At 34.0% G+C, this 15,836-nt stretch overlaps 1 protein-coding gene across 2 annotated transcripts in view; it reads right to left on the bottom strand.

Annotated features, from left to right (window-relative positions):
- Window positions 1-15,836, bottom strand: part of ZC2HC1A (zinc finger C2HC-type containing 1A) — a 48,087-nt gene that overhangs the window by 22,376 nt on the left and 9,875 nt on the right. For both annotated transcript variants that reach the window (XM_007073803.3, XM_042973660.1), the window contains exons 2-5: window positions 15,549-15,622; window positions 13,324-13,440; window positions 5,802-5,943; window positions 3,854-4,002 (exon numbers count right to left, since the gene is read on the bottom strand). In XM_007073803.3, the coding sequence (XP_007073865.1) occupies window positions 3,854-4,002; window positions 5,802-5,943; window positions 13,324-13,440; window positions 15,549-15,622 (482 nt within the window). The remainder of the gene's footprint in view (window positions 1-3,853; window positions 4,003-5,801; window positions 5,944-13,323; window positions 13,441-15,548; window positions 15,623-15,836) is intronic.

Here is a 15,836-nt window from a genome sequence, read left to right as displayed (position 1 = left end):
TAAAAGACCTTCAAAACATTTACTTACAAATACGTTCAAAAAGTAAAGGAATACATACACAAGAATTAAAGGAAAATATGGTAATAGTGAATGAACGCACAGAGAATCTCAACAAAGAAATGAAGGCAAAATCGGGCATTTTTTCAGATATCCAAAACCAGAAAATTGCCTTCTAGTATATCTGCACTCTTGGAAGGCTCAAGAAGCTTCTTCAGGTTGAAAGAAAATGACATTATATGGTGACTGAGATTACAAGAAGAAATCTGAAAATGATAATATATGAGTAAGTAGTATCTAAGTTAAATACAAAATGTATATGAGGCGGCAGCAGAAGAAAAAAAAGTATATGCATGTGTGCATAAATATTCATGTGTGTATACGTATATAAATGACTATATATTTACTTTATTCTCCTAATTTCTTTAAAAGACAGATGACTTTTAAAGGTGTAAGTAGAACACTGTAATACAGCACATATCAGGAATATTGATGGGTTTATAAGGCTATAGAGTTACATACATATAACAATAAATTAAGACTGGTAAGAGATATATGGAAATATCCATAGATATGGATAAGTTAAAGATGCATTTTGTTATTCCCAGAGTAACCATTTTAAAAAAATATGATGATTTATAGCTTAAAAACCAAGAGGGAAAATAAAATGTCTTTCACTAAGACAAAAGAGGCAAGGAAGAAGTACCAGAAAAATTTAATAAAGGCGGGGGGAGGGCACCTGGGTGGCTCCGTGGGTTAAGCATCTGACTCGGTTTTGGCTCAGGTAATGATCTCACACTTTGTGGGTCTGAGCCTTGCACCAGGCTTTGAACTGAGGGCATGGAGCCTGCTTGGGATTCTCTCTCCCCCTGCTCTCTTTCTGTCCCTCCCCTGCTGGCACTCTCTGTCTCTCTCTTGCCAAATAAATAAATAAACTTTAAAAAATATTTTTAAAAAGACAAAAATAGAAAACAGACAGCAACATGGACTACTTAACCACAAACATCAATAATTATATTGAGTGTAAATGCCTAAATACTTCAACCGACAGTTTGAAGCTGCCAGATTCGAAATACTTGAACCAAAAACTGGCAAATTAGTAATACTGAAAAAGTCACAATCACAGTTGAAGACTGTAGAAACATTCACCAAAAAGACCATATGCTAGGCAATAAAACAAATCTCAGTAAGATGAAAATCTTACTAAGTATGTTCTCAGACCATAAAAGAATTAAGTAAAAAACAACAACAACAACAACAACAACAACAACAAACTAGCAATAAACATCTAGAGGAACACCAAAATCTGGAAGTAAATGACTCCCATTTGGATAAACTATGAGTAAAAGAAGAAGTTACACCTATAGGCATTATTGCATTGAATGCTCTTGATAACTGTTATGAGGTAGGTACATATTATCCCCATTTTATAGATGCAAATGTGAGGGAAACCAATCTACCCAAATCAGGGTAGATTTTACAGCATGTAGGGAACTAAGTCGGTTGAGATGGATGGAAGGTTTGGATTATGGAGGGTGGGAAAGATCAGGCACAGTGCCTGATCAGGCACCTAGGTGGCTCAGTCAGTTAAGCATCTCATGGTTTGTGAGTTAGAGCCCCGTATCAGGTTCTGTGCTGACAGCTCAGAGCCTGGAGTCTGCTTCGGATTCTGAGTCTCCCTCTCTCTCTCTCTCTGCTCCCTCCCCTCCCCTGCTCACGCTCTGCCTCTCTCTCAAAAATAAACATTATAAATACATAAATAAACAAGTAAAATGTCATGAATTTGCTAGAATTTGCTAAAATTCCTAATGAAGAAGAATGATGGAAAATTAAACGAGAAAGATTGTTTTTACCTATTAGAAATAGATCTTCATTGTATTTTTATCATTATTTTGATCAGAGCTGGGTCAAAAAGTGGGCTGTAATTGGGCCAGATTATAGTTACTAAATATGATAGGGATTCATTTTAAGCATCTTTAGGAAAAGTATTCTATTTAGTTTACTAATGTAGACCAGGTACTTGGTAAAGTGTCTAATTCAGAGAGGGTACTCAATAAAAATTTCTTGAATAAATAAAGATGAAAAAATATGGACTTACACTGAAATGACTATATAGGACTGGGCATAGAATCAGAATTGATACACTTTAAGTGAGAACTATCAGCTACCTGGATTTTACACTTATAATCATTGCCTCCAAGTTGTTGGAACACACACATTCTATTCTATTTCCTTTACTGATTATTATGACAAAAGAAAAAAATCATATTAATGATCTTAACTGTCTTAAGTCAAAGATAAATGTTGTTTGACATCTGTTTTGGAAATTCTTCAAAATGAGTTTTCTTCACTGTTCTTTCCCCACAATGATGATAATAATAATGAAATGTTCTATTCTCAATATTAATAGAACTTCAATATGGATTTTTCTCAAGAAGGTTCCCCATTGTAATGGCATCCTTTAATCCCATATTTTATTCCTAAGTAACAAACAAAATGAATTTCATGATTATTTACTGCCTATTAGATTTACAGTACTAGCAGGGAGAAGATAAATGTCAAAATAAAAGATCTGTTTTCTAGGCTGTGAATTGGAACCGCATAGGAAGAACTGTGAGGGTAGCAGATGGAAGGAGAAATTTGAAAGGGAAAAGAAGGGCAAGAAAATAGACTGATATTTTACATACATATTAGAGGAGAGCTACCTATGTTCACACATAAACTAGGAGGACAAATGTGATAGTCTGAAAAGAAAACAAATAATCTTTAGAAATTATAGTACATTTTGAGAGAATCTTGTATTTATTTTCCCTCAAGTAGGCTCTATGCCCAGAGCAGAGCCCAACATGAAGCTTGAACTCATGACCCTAAGACCAAGACTCAAGCCATGATCAAGAGTCGAATGCCCAAACAACTGAGCCACCCAGGTGCCCCGAGAGAAATCTTAGAGGAAGATTTAAATAAATGTAGGAGTAGTTTATATATTTAAATAGAAGCACCATTTGGATAGGGTATAAAAAGGATTACTGATATTTTTGTGATTATTAATAGCTGATGTGCTTTCTACTTTCTTGCCAGTGATACTGAGAAAAGTAAGTGAAATGATTCAAAATTAACTAATAGACTTTTCAGTTCCAAACCAAATGCTCATGTTTTTAGGCATAAAGATATAGTAAAAAATAAACTGTATATGAAAGCTTTGTGAAAAATGAAGTTTGCTTAAAAGTATGCCATTATCAAAGTTTTTGTGTCATAATATGCTTAATGAAAAACAACAGTGCTGTACAAATTTCATATAACAAAATCCTTTCATGGTTTATGGCTCTAGAGGTGCTTTCACATACACCATTTCATTTGCTTCTCACAAAAATCAGGTAGATTACTTCACAGACGAAGAAAAAAAGGCTCTTATGTACTTGCCTGAAAGTTCAAAAATAGCAGTTGGTCTTGACCCCAGGATTTCACTCTCTCATGTGTATGGTCACATATAACATGGAAACATTCAGTACTTACATAATTTTCAAATGTGTATTTTTACTGCCATTTTCTCACTCTTCTAACCCCACTAGGTTCCTCTGAATCTCCTTCACCTACCTTTTAACTAGTTTTCTTACTTTTTCCTAATACCTTTATCAACCTGTGTATTTTCAAATCTCTATAAGCTCAAGTCCACTTAAAATTAATAATTTTAATTACTTGTTATCAATTAAACACTCAAATTTCTTACTAAGTCCCTGAACAGTAATAAAAAATTTTAGCAGGTGAGAAAATTATAGTCAAATGTTCTGTAAAGCATATGCAAAGAACTGTAAAACTGAGTCATTTTCTTATTTGTAGAAATAATTGAACATTTCACCTGTGTCCGAGAAGTCGCCTTTCCTTTGGTATCAGTAGAAAATTTGCCTTTGTTACTAATACGTGCTGCCTGTTCTTTACAGAAATTAATATGTCTATCAGCTGCATTTTCATTAAACCTCCTTTGGCAATATGGACACTGAATATAATCTAAAACAGAAAAAAGAAACAAAATAATAACATAATTCTTAAAGTGAAACATAAGAAATTATAAGTTTTTTGTGAACCGTAATTCAATATGTGTAACAAAAGCAATAATATTTGATACACAAAACTTGTTATTTCCTTATAACCACCCAACCTGACCACTAAACTTGGTAAAGACAGTCGGCTAGCATATGGTAAATTCTGATTTTCTCTCAGCTTAGAATCTTATTTGAGGGGAACAAAACCCAAAACATAAATCCTTAGTACAAAAGAATGAATAAGTAGAGGAAAAATAGGATTTCTTCTTTGTCTTTATAATATATCATATGTTTCCACAATATATACATATTTTTATACTGGAGACTAAGTTATTAAGCAGTAATAACATATTACATTAAAAATAAATTTTAAAATTTGAGGTCATCTGTTAAAATTTTTCATTTTAATTAGACTAAAACTGTTGGGCGCCTGGGTAGCTCAGTTGGTTGAGTGTCCAACTCTTGATTTTGGCTCAGGTCATCCCAAGGTTGTGGGATTGAGCTCCACATTGGGCTCCATGCTAAGCATGGAGCCTGCTTGAGATTCTCTCTCTCTCCCCCCACCTCTGCCCTTCTTCCCTGTTAGCACTCTCTCTCACTAAAAATAATAATTATAATAATAATAAATGATAATAATAGGATAAAACTGTCAAGAAATAGTTTGACTTTATACAGTTTTATTTTCTCTTCAAAGTTCCAACAGATAAAAATATACCTCATTACGATACGATCTGGCCCTTTATAGAAATAGTTTGTTAACCTCTTCACTACAATAAAACGTTAAAAACGATCATATCTAGGTTTTCTACAGGACTCCTTTTAAAAAATATATATATATATTATTGAAGTATAGCTGACACAATGTTACATTAGTTTCAGGTGTACAACACAGTGATTCCACAATTCTGTACATTACTCAATTCACACCACAGTAAGTGTAATTACCATCTGTCAGCATACAATGTAATTACAATATTATTGACTCTATTTCCCTATGCTGCAGTTTTCATCTCCCCGACTTATTTTATAAGACTTTTCTTTACTGAGAAATAAATCTCAGTCACAATATGAACACAATTTAATGCAGGTAACTTGTTATATTAAAATAACTACCTCTTCAGACTACTCTAATAGTCAATGTCCAAGTGTCAATTGTGTTATTTTAAATGTTTCAATATCTCAGTATCTTATATGAGGTTGCCAGCATCTTACCTTGCTTTTGGTAACAACAGATAAGCAACTTTTATCTACCTAATGAAGAAAGTATAATAATACATGAAATTAAGGCATAATTTAGGTAAATGAATTTTTATGGTGGTTTCCCTACATGAACATGTACCTCTTAGAAACAACAGTATGTTTTTTTTCCTTCCCAGATAAGAAGATACCAAAGGCATCAGGCAACAAAACAATCTGAATCTTACCAAATGACTACATTTCAATTGATAGTGAGCATCTTCAAATATTTCCTGGTATATTAACATTTGAAAGTGACTATAATAATGTTTCAAATGATATTATAATGCTTTATGTTTAAATAACAGTATTGAAATAAAAAGATAATGAATTTCTATGTTCAACACTGATGTGTCTTTATAAGCCTAAATGTCTGAAAAAATCAGCATTATTTTATAGTTAAACTTTTAAAGATTATGCTTCAAGTTCCATAATTATAAATTAACTTTAATAACAATTTAAATTTATAAAAATTCGATCAGTATTTTCTCTCCATATGAACATTTCTGTCAACAGTATTCCACATACCAGGATCATAAGAAGGTGGAGGAGGAGGAGGAAGTTTTCCACCCTCTTTAAGTGCCTGATCAAGGCCTTTAGCTGCTCTTATGGTGGCAATGAATTCTTCATGTTTTCTTCTCCAATTAGATGGTTTCTTTGGTGGTTCAGGCTATACACAAATAAAGAAAAACCCATTTCAAAACATTTTTTTAATTAGTTGAGGGGCGCCTGGATGGGTTAGTTGGTTAAGCATTAATTTTGATTTTGACTCCGGTCATGATCTCAGGGTAGTGAGATGTAGCCCTGCATTGGGCTATGTGCTGAGCATGGGCCCACTTTGGCATTCTCTCTCCCTCTCTCCCTGTCCCTCCCCAACTCACATTCACACACACTCTCTCTCTCTTAAAATAAATAAACATTAAAAAAATAATAAAAAATGAAAAATAACTGAAATAAAACTTGAGGAAATGCTATGTTATTTTAAATGTTCTCTTATTAGAAGTCCTTAAGTGACTTTCTCCCCAAATTTATAATTTTAAAAATAAACTTCATGTAATTCTATTATATGCGATTTTTAAAATGCAATTGTAATTGTTAAAAACACTGCTAAATTGACTTCTGTAGGTGTTATATCCATTTAAGCTCCACTAACAGGGTAAGTTCCCTATTTTCCTATGCTTTCTCCAACACAGTATGTTATTAAACTTCTATTTTTTTTAACTCACTGGAGAGGTGAAAAATACTTCTCTCTTTGGTTTTAGCTGGCTTTTCTCTTATAAAAAGTGAGTTGAGCATCTTTTCGTATCATTAAGAATCATTTGCACTGCCTTTTTTGTGAACCATTTATGTGCCTAGTCAAATTACCTGTTGGGTCACTGGTCTTATTTTTAACAATTTCTAGTTAACTCTTTATAGGAGACTAGCTTCAGCCCTCCCCTACAATATGGCTATCTTATGAGCTTGTCTAAGGCTGTTCTGATATTAGTAATTATTTTTAAAATATAGTTTATTTGTTTCTTTTATGAGTTCCAGATTTGTAGTCATTGTTAGCAAGACCCAACCTCACACTAAGGTAAATGGAATTTTCCCATGTTTCCCTGCCCCGCCCCCCCGAATTTTCATGGTTTTACTTAAAATTTTTAAATCTTTCATTCATTTGGAATTTATAATGAGTTATGGTGTGATGTATGGATTCAACTTTATTTCTTGTTTTTAACATGGCTATGCAGCTGTCTCAGTATCCTTTATTGACTTTTCTCACCATTGAACTGGTAACACTTTTATCATTATTCTCTTTTGTATTTGGGTATTTCTGAACTTTCTCTTCTGTTCTACTGTTCTGATTATCCTTGTGTTAGTATCAGTGTTTTAAATGTTAAGACTTTATAATATAATACTAGTTTAATATCTGAGAGGATAACCCTACTTTAGGCTGCTTCTTTTTCAATCTTTTCTGGTTATTCTTGTTATGTACATTTTCTCATATGAACTTTAGAATCAGCTTGTCTAACTTTTTTAAACTATATTTTAACTGAAAAAATTAAACATTGCATTCGTAAACAACTTAATACTTAATACCTTTATTTTTTTGAACCTGCCTATCCAAAAACATGAGATATTTCCATTTAAAGAAGTGTTTGTGTTTTTCAGTTTTTTTAAAGTATTCTTTGTGGAAATCTCATACCTTATAAGGCATAATGTATACCTTATACCTTATACCTATATAATTCCTAGATATTTTTTTATTTTGTGTTATTTTTCTATAGAGAGTCTTTTCTTCTTTTTTTATGTTTCAAGGGGTTTCTTGACATATGAGACTCAGTAATTTCTGTATATCTCAGAATTCTGTATAATGAGCATTATATCTCATTACTTCACTGGTTTCTCTTACTGTTTATAATCATTTAACAGTTGATTCTCTGGAGTTCTCCAGGCATATCATCTAATAATGCTACTTTTACTTTCTCTTTTCTAATCTCTATGCATCTAACATCTAACTGTGTCTGTTATAGCAATTACTATATTGATTAGAGTTTAATCTTGTTCCTATCTTTAAAGGCCACCTCTAAGTATCTTTCCATATGCATAATGCTGGCACCTGTGCTACAATAGGTTTAGTTGTGTCATATTATTGAAACACCCAACTATCTCTATTATGTCTTTATTTTTTAAGTCAAGAATATACATTGAATCAGCAAAGTCAAAAGATGGTTCTTTAAAAAGAGTAATAAGCAGGACTAGTAAGGAGAAAAAGAAAACACAAAATACCAAGGAATGGAAAATAGTACACAATAGAGTTCTTATAAACATGAGGAAAAATGAAGATATGTACTATAATGTACCTTATGCTAATAAATTCGACCACGTTATATGAACACTATCCTTGACAAACACCACAAAAGGGATACCAGAAGAAACAGGAAATCACAACAGTCTTACATTAAGTTTTTTTAATGAATCTATTATTTAAAAACCTCAAGACAACTTCTGGCCCAGATGCCTTTACTCTGTTGAATTCTTACAGACATTTAAGAAAGAAATAGCATTAGGTGCCTGGGTGGCTCAGCTGGTTGAGTGGCCGGCTCTTGATTTCAGCTCAGGTCATGATCTCACAGTTCATAACATTGAGCCGAGCTCTGTGCTGTCAGGTTCTCTCTCTCCCTCTCTCTTTATCCCTCCCCGCTTATGCTGTCTCTCTCTGTGTCTCTCAAAATAAATAAATAATATTAAAAATAATTAAACAAATAAATAAAAAAGAAAAAGAAATAGCATCAATCTTTTAAAACTCTTTCAAAAAATACAAAAAACTAAGAGAACAATTTTCCAATTAGGTTTACAAAAGCAACAAAAATTTGATAGAAAGAAAAACGACAAACTCACTTCTCTCGTGATGATAGATGCAAAACCTTAACTAAATACAAGCAAATTTAGATACTGGAGATAACTGACCCCTTAAAGTTTCTTATTTAATAGTGAAAGGTCTGAATACAACATTCATCTGCTCCATGAGTATAACTCATCTACTGGTAAGTTTTGGTGCTCTCCTCTACCTTTTTCTCATAGCATCCTTGTGTGGTTTATTATTATTCATCATTGAATGAATTAGGTTTTCCTGGTACAGCTATTTACAAGAGGTTCTGCAGAGAAGGAGAGGTCCACAGTCCCTTTCCAGGCTACACAAACCAACAGCTCTCTTCTCCTTTGTAGATACAGATGTAAATAAGGCCTCTCCATGATTACAAGACACACCTCTCATTCTTCTCTAAAACAATATGGGTCCAGGAAGGCTACTGCTGCCAGCCATGCTTCCCTCAGTAACCATACTAACTAACCACTTCAAAAAAAATAGGACCTAGCTCTTTAGAGTGGGCCCCTTACCTTCAGAAAGGGTATTTTATTTTCATTAGTGCTTTTGGAGATCTTCTGACATTGGGCTTCTTCAACTCTGTGCCTCTTCTCCCTACTTCCTCCTTTCTGGCTTTTGTTCAAATTAAGCGAGGCTCATTCCACTTCCTGGCCATCCAGGGTCCTGTACTCACCCCAGTTCCTGCTTTGGCTATAGTAAACAAGGGATATATACTTCCTGATTAGACTCCTCTCACATAAGGAGTCACCTTTAAGGTGAGGAGACCCTTCACCTTTGAGGTGGCAGGTTCCCATTCTGGGCCATGGGTCCCTCAGCAACTTCTTACACTTCCTCTGTGGGTAGGTTCTCCTGGCATTCAGTTGCTTTGGGCAGCCCTTACAAATATTTTGTAGTCTGTGGATTAGTTTCTCCCAAAATGGAGTTTGTATCTGCTTTACTCCACTCTGCTTATGATTTTGTAGGATTTCCTTGATACAGATAGAGAACTACACTATGATGTTTAAATCTTCTAATACACAGATTTTCAAGGGGGAGGAGTTAAGATGGTGGGACAGCATAGAGACCCTCAGCTTGCCTCGTCACTGAAACACAGCTAGGTCAGCACCAAACCATTTTGAACACCTAAGAAACTGATCTGAGGATTAACACAACAATCTGGGTACTTGAGCCACAGAACTCGGCAGGAATGCAGTACAGAGAGGTGAACTGGGGGAGAGAAAAGCCATGGAGGGTTGGGAGCTGTTTTTGCAGAGAACAGAGAAAGAGTAAGGGGGGAGAGTGCAGTGCATCGGGATCATGCAAGAAAAGCATTCCTGCAAAAGTAGCTGGAGAGAAAGAGTGAAAACACTCACAGGAGACTGAACAAGAAATTTGTTCTCCGTAACCGCTAATGTGAAGAAAGGAGAGGGTTTCAATACCACCAAGATTCCATAAACAGTGGAGTACAGAGTCTGAAGTTCTGGGACTCAGTGCCTGGCAGAGCTTGGGAGGAAGTAGGGCGAATCCCCAGAAGCAGGAAATGGGGTCTGAGGGATTCATGTGCCACATGGGGAGAAATGGTTCCCCCGCTTGGAGTGCATTTGGTAGAGGCCATATGGCTTTCTCACAGGCAAAGGTCCCAGTGGACCCTGGAGAGTAGCCATATTTCCTGATATTGGGAGAAAGACGTCAGAGTGTGGTGAAACCTGGCACTGGCTATGCATTGTGATTCGCCATAATCTCTGAACCTCTGCTGCTGTGCGATCACATGAATGTTTTCTGGGGGCAAGCTGGCACCCAGCCATTGTTCAGCAAGACTCTCTGCCAGAGAGTTGGTGCAAGTCCAAGCAGAGGTCTTTAAAGTGTGGGGTTTTGAAACAAACCCTATCCGAGATAAAACTCCAAAGGGAGGTGCAGCCTGGCGAGTGGACAACTTGGACACGGACAGGGCAGAGGCAAGGAGTGGATGGAGGCCTGAAACAAAGAAGGGGTGCTTGATTGCTGGTTGGTGAAGAGTGCCAAGTTCCTGTGTCAGAGACTAGGGAGCTGGGTGAAGCCATTTCCACTTCTCATGCACACAGGCATCACACTGATCTACCCCAGTAAGCCAAGCAGCACAACCTAGTGGAGAATGGAGCTGTTATATCAAGCCCCTCCCAACTGCACCCCCCCCAAGCACATCCCCTAGAAGACCAGGACAAGTCCCTCCACTTGCTTAGTGTACAGACTATAGAGGGCTTCATAGTTTCAGTTCTAGGGGAAATGGGATGTAACTTCATTCAGGTTTCATTCTGTTTGCTGGTTCATTTATTCATTTTGTTTCTGTTTTTGCTTAAATTGCCTTTTTTTCTTTTTTTTTTCCTTCCTCTTTCTTGGGTACAGAAAGGGAAAAATTTATTTTTATTTTTTTATTTTATTTATTTTTTAAAATATTTTATTCTATTTCATTTTATTCTACTTTATTATATAGTTTTTAAAAATTTTTTCTTACCTTTTTTTTTCTTTTCTTTCCCTTTTTTCCTCTATCCTGTCAAGCTTTTTTCAACAAACAGACCAAAACACACTTAGGATCTAGCTCCCTTTATTTGATTTTTTTGTTTTGTTTTTAATTTTTATTTTTTATTTTATTAATTTTTTTTCTATCCTCCAAAATGACAAAACAAAGTAATTTACCCCAAAAGAAAGGACAGGAAGAAATGACAGCCAGGGGCTTAATCAACATAGATATAAGCAAGATGTCTGAACTAGTCTGAACTAGAATTCAGAACCACAATAGTAAGAATACTAGCTGCAGTTGCAAAAAGCATAGAATCCCTTTCTGCAGAGATAAGAGAATAAAGTTTACTCAGGACTAAATTAAAAATGCTATAACTGAGAAGCAATCTCTAATGGATGCTACAACATCAAGGATGGATGAAGCAGAGCTGCAAATCAGCGATATAAAAGATAAAATTATGGAAAATAAGAAAGCAGGGAAAAAGAGGGAAGCAAAGGTAAAAGATCATGATATAAGACTTAGAGAACTCAGTGACTTATTAAAAAGGAATAACATCCAAATCATAGGACTCCCAGAAGATGAAGAGAGAAAAAGGGGCAGAAGGTTTATATGAGCAAATTATAGCAGAAAATTTTCCTAATCTGGGGAAGGACACAGACATCAAAATCCAAGAATCACAGAGAACTCCCATTAGATTCAACAAAAACCCACCATCACCAAGGCATATCAAAGTCAAATTCACAAAATACACAGACAAGGAAAGAATTATGAAAACATCAAGGGGAAAAAAGTCTTAATATACTGATTTTCAAACTTTAACATGAATATGTCTCCCCAAGGATTTTGTTAAAATGCAGATTCTAATTCAGTATGTCTGGGTGGGACCTGAGATTCTGCATTTCTAACATGTTCCCAAATAGTGCTGACATTATTGTTCTATAAACCACAATTTTAAGTACCAAGAAATTAAACTACTTAATGTAAAGCAATGGTTTTTACCTTGCTTTTATCTGAGGCTTAATTTTTCACTATTGGAACCCTTCTCCTTTAAAAAGAAATAGGATAGCTAACATTTATTGAGACATCATCATGGGTAAACTCAATGTAATCCTCATAAGAACCCCACAAGATAGATACTACCATTACAATTACTTTACAGATAAAGAAAAGTATAGATTAAGTAACCTGTCCAACACAATATGTAAGTAACAGAGTAAGGGTTAAATCCAGGCAGGCTGCTCTTGAGCCAGCTTTCATTTTTATACCCACTATATTACATTGCCTCCAAAACTTCCAATAAACAATAGATAGTTTAACTGTCTTAGCTAATTAAAGCCAATATAATCATATATCTGGAAGACATACTAAGAAAAACTTCAAATAATGGTTTATGTACATTATTCAAATTTCACTATTCTTGACTTAAACAGTCACAGACAGAAAAACAAAGATGGACGTTAGATTTTTCTATTGTCAAATAATTTTATTGTAAGATTAATTGCCCCACTGGGAAATGTTTTCCTGTAGCACAAGGAGAAGTCATTATCACTGAAGTAGAACCCATACAATGAGGTACTCAAATTTTTACTATTTCACTGAACTATTTAAAACTATGCCCAACAAAATATGTATGTGATTTATTGTTAGCAATATAACACATCACAGGTAGCATTAAGGAGAGATTATTAAAGGAGATTCACTGCTTTCAAAGAAAACAAGCTGACAATGGCTATACATGGAGAGATGAGGAACTGATCAAACTTCCCCAGAAAGCATAAGATCACAATTACTGACAATCAAAATAATCAGTCTCTATTATACTAAGGTATCTATAAATTATAGCTTTACTTTTGCATATAGGGATTATACTACTGATATGACACTTAAACTTATACACAGTACCTAAGTTATGTTTGAAGTAATTAACAATGACTTAAAAAGAATATGTGAAAACTTTTAAATTATTTCCAGCCTACAACTAAGCAATTGGCTTTCCAATGCTATAAAAACCTCAGTGTAATAGGTTTTTAGACAGTAGTTGGTTTCTTCTTTGCAGAAGTTTAAAATAAACAATTTTCTGATCGTTTATAAACTGAAAACATGAAACAATTCTCCTTAATTTTCAATCTTAGCACAACAGAAAATTACAATTTTTTTCAATATATATAGCAGGAAAGTCCATACTATTCAAAAAGCTATGTAATTACCCTAGGTTTAAGAGGCTTTACTGTTGGAATATCAGTTCCTTCAGCTCTTTGTCTGCTTGAATCAAAAGTCTTCCGTTTTTTAGTGGCAGTTTTCTGGCAAATAGGTCCATGTTTTTTCTGTCAAGATGAATAAATGCAATATATCATTTTCTTTTCTATAGAAGGGAATTCTAAAAAACTTTAAATTGCCATTTGAGACCAATTTAAAAACTGGAAGATGAAATAAAAATAAAACAAATTAAATAAATAAATAAAACATAAATAAGACATATTTTGCTTTAACTAAAATTGTTAAAAAGTATATATGATGCATGCTGTAAGTTATCTTTCTCAAGAAAGTACAATTACTATATACAACAAGAGAGTATAGAAAAATACTCTTCCAAAATTTTATTAAGTTATTGAATATTCTAGTTTTTATACTGCTGAGAATAAGGAAATGTAATGTAACCAAATTGAAGCTATTGAGTGAAAAAAAAATTTCCCTTCATCACTGAATACATGAAAATAGATACTAGAAAAAGAATGTAAACAGAGACTGGATTAGCGTGAGGATCACAAAAAACTAACAGAATAGTAGTAGTCTGGGCTACTAAAATTATTAACATAACAGTAGTAAGTTAATGTAAAGTTAACACAAAATGATAGGACACAGTGGTCCGATTTCCTTCACAATCATCTATTTCTTCCCTTTTGGAAATCAAGTTCTCTGCCTTTCTTTACCAAGGATTTTTCTTGAGCTGTCTAGCCTTCCACTTCTACAGTTTTGTGTTTTTTTTTTAAATACAGCTGGCAGCTCATTCATTTAATCTTTCATGCATTCATTTCAATGGAAGCTCTCATAACTGATTCCAGTTAACCTAATGGATAAATAATCATTTCCCTTCCCCTAAATAAAACACGTTAACAAATGACATCAGTGCACTATATGCACTTTTTTTACTTCTGTATTTTGATAAACACTGAACAAGCTAGAAGTGTTGAACTTTATCTGAGAAAAGAGGAAACCTCAGAACTGGTTGGTTTGGTATCATGGAGCCTCTTATATTTTCAATACACAATCAGAAATCAATTGTTCTATATATGTGTTTTCAGTTTTCATTTTCAACAAGCACTGTAATTATAGCTATTAGAATAAAAATCTCTTAAATATGAAAAAAACTAAAAGTGTGGCTAACAGGCAACTTCCTAATAGATGTCTATTCTCACATTGAGTTGTATGTGTCAAAAGTATGTAGCGCTTATTCCCAAATAGTGATCACATTATTTAATTAAATAAATAAATGAGGGCAAAAAGGGCAACTTTTTTCCTATGTAAACTGAGCTGAATGCTTTGAAAATAGTTTGAAAAACAGTGAATTGATAATAGAAACAAGAAAAAAAATCACTAAGTGTGGGCTAGATGTTTTTAAAGGACAAAGGAAAAAAAATTATTTATAAGAAGTCCATAGTTTGATGGACATTTTGGATCATTAAATCCTCACTTTGCTGTAAAGAAACAAACTGGAAATAGTAATAGACATTCTGGATTGTGGCAGAACTCTAGCCAGCAGATCCATATTCAAAGAAAACTCTTTATTCTACATCAAAATATTAATAAATGTATATTTATATTTAAAAGTAAAAATCAAGTATTTTATTAGTACATAGGCATTTTTTCCCTTATTCTCTAGTTGGCTATTTTTATATTAAAATCAATTAAAAGTGCCTTATGTTTGTGTACATCAAATATCTAAAAGTATCTAAAGAATGCATAATATATCTTAGGTATACTTTTAATTGAAAACAATTTTTCTTCAGAATATTTCAAATACATTTAAAAATTAAGAGAACAGTGTCATGAACTCCTATTTCCTCATTAACAATTACCAAAAATTCAGCAATCTTGTCATCTATACTAGCTTTTTTTCCTTAAGTACTTTAAAGCAAATCCCAGACATCATATCATTCTGTCTTTAAATACATTATTATGCATTTCTCAGAGTTTTTGTTTAGTTTTGCTAATATTCCCAGAGAGGAACACTTTAACACAGTAGTTCTGAAGACCAAACTCTAAAAAAAAGAGACCATTCTGGAAGAAAGATCTAGATGAAACTGGTATCTTTAACAAAGAACACTGGCCAGTATATCTTTTAATTATTCCACAGAGGTTCTTTCTGTAATGGCTGTCCTGAAGTATCAAACAATTACAGATCTGCCATAACCCAAAGGAAAAAGGTACTCACTAATGCCACTGGAAAGAATGTTCTTCCACAAATCTTGCATGGTAACAATTCTCCAACTTGGACACTTCCATTTTCTGAAACAGAAAAGAATTTTTTTTAATGTTTATTTTTGAGAGAGAGATAGAGTGTGAGTGGAGGAGAGGCAGAGAGAGAGAGAGAAACAGAATCAGAAACAGGCTCTAGGCTCTGAGCTGTCAGCACAGAGCTCCATGCGGGGCTCGAACCCATGAACCGTGAGATCATGACCTGAGCTAAAGTCAGACACTTAACTGACTGAGTAGCCATCTA

The sequence above is a fragment of the Panthera tigris genome, chromosome F2 (genome assembly GCF_018350195.1).
Source record: "Panthera tigris isolate Pti1 chromosome F2, P.tigris_Pti1_mat1.1, whole genome shotgun sequence".
Lineage (NCBI taxonomy): Eukaryota > Metazoa > Chordata > Mammalia > Carnivora > Felidae > Panthera > Panthera tigris.
The sequence above is the reverse complement of the archived record's forward strand: the minus strand, read 5'-3'. Positions and strand labels throughout refer to the sequence as shown.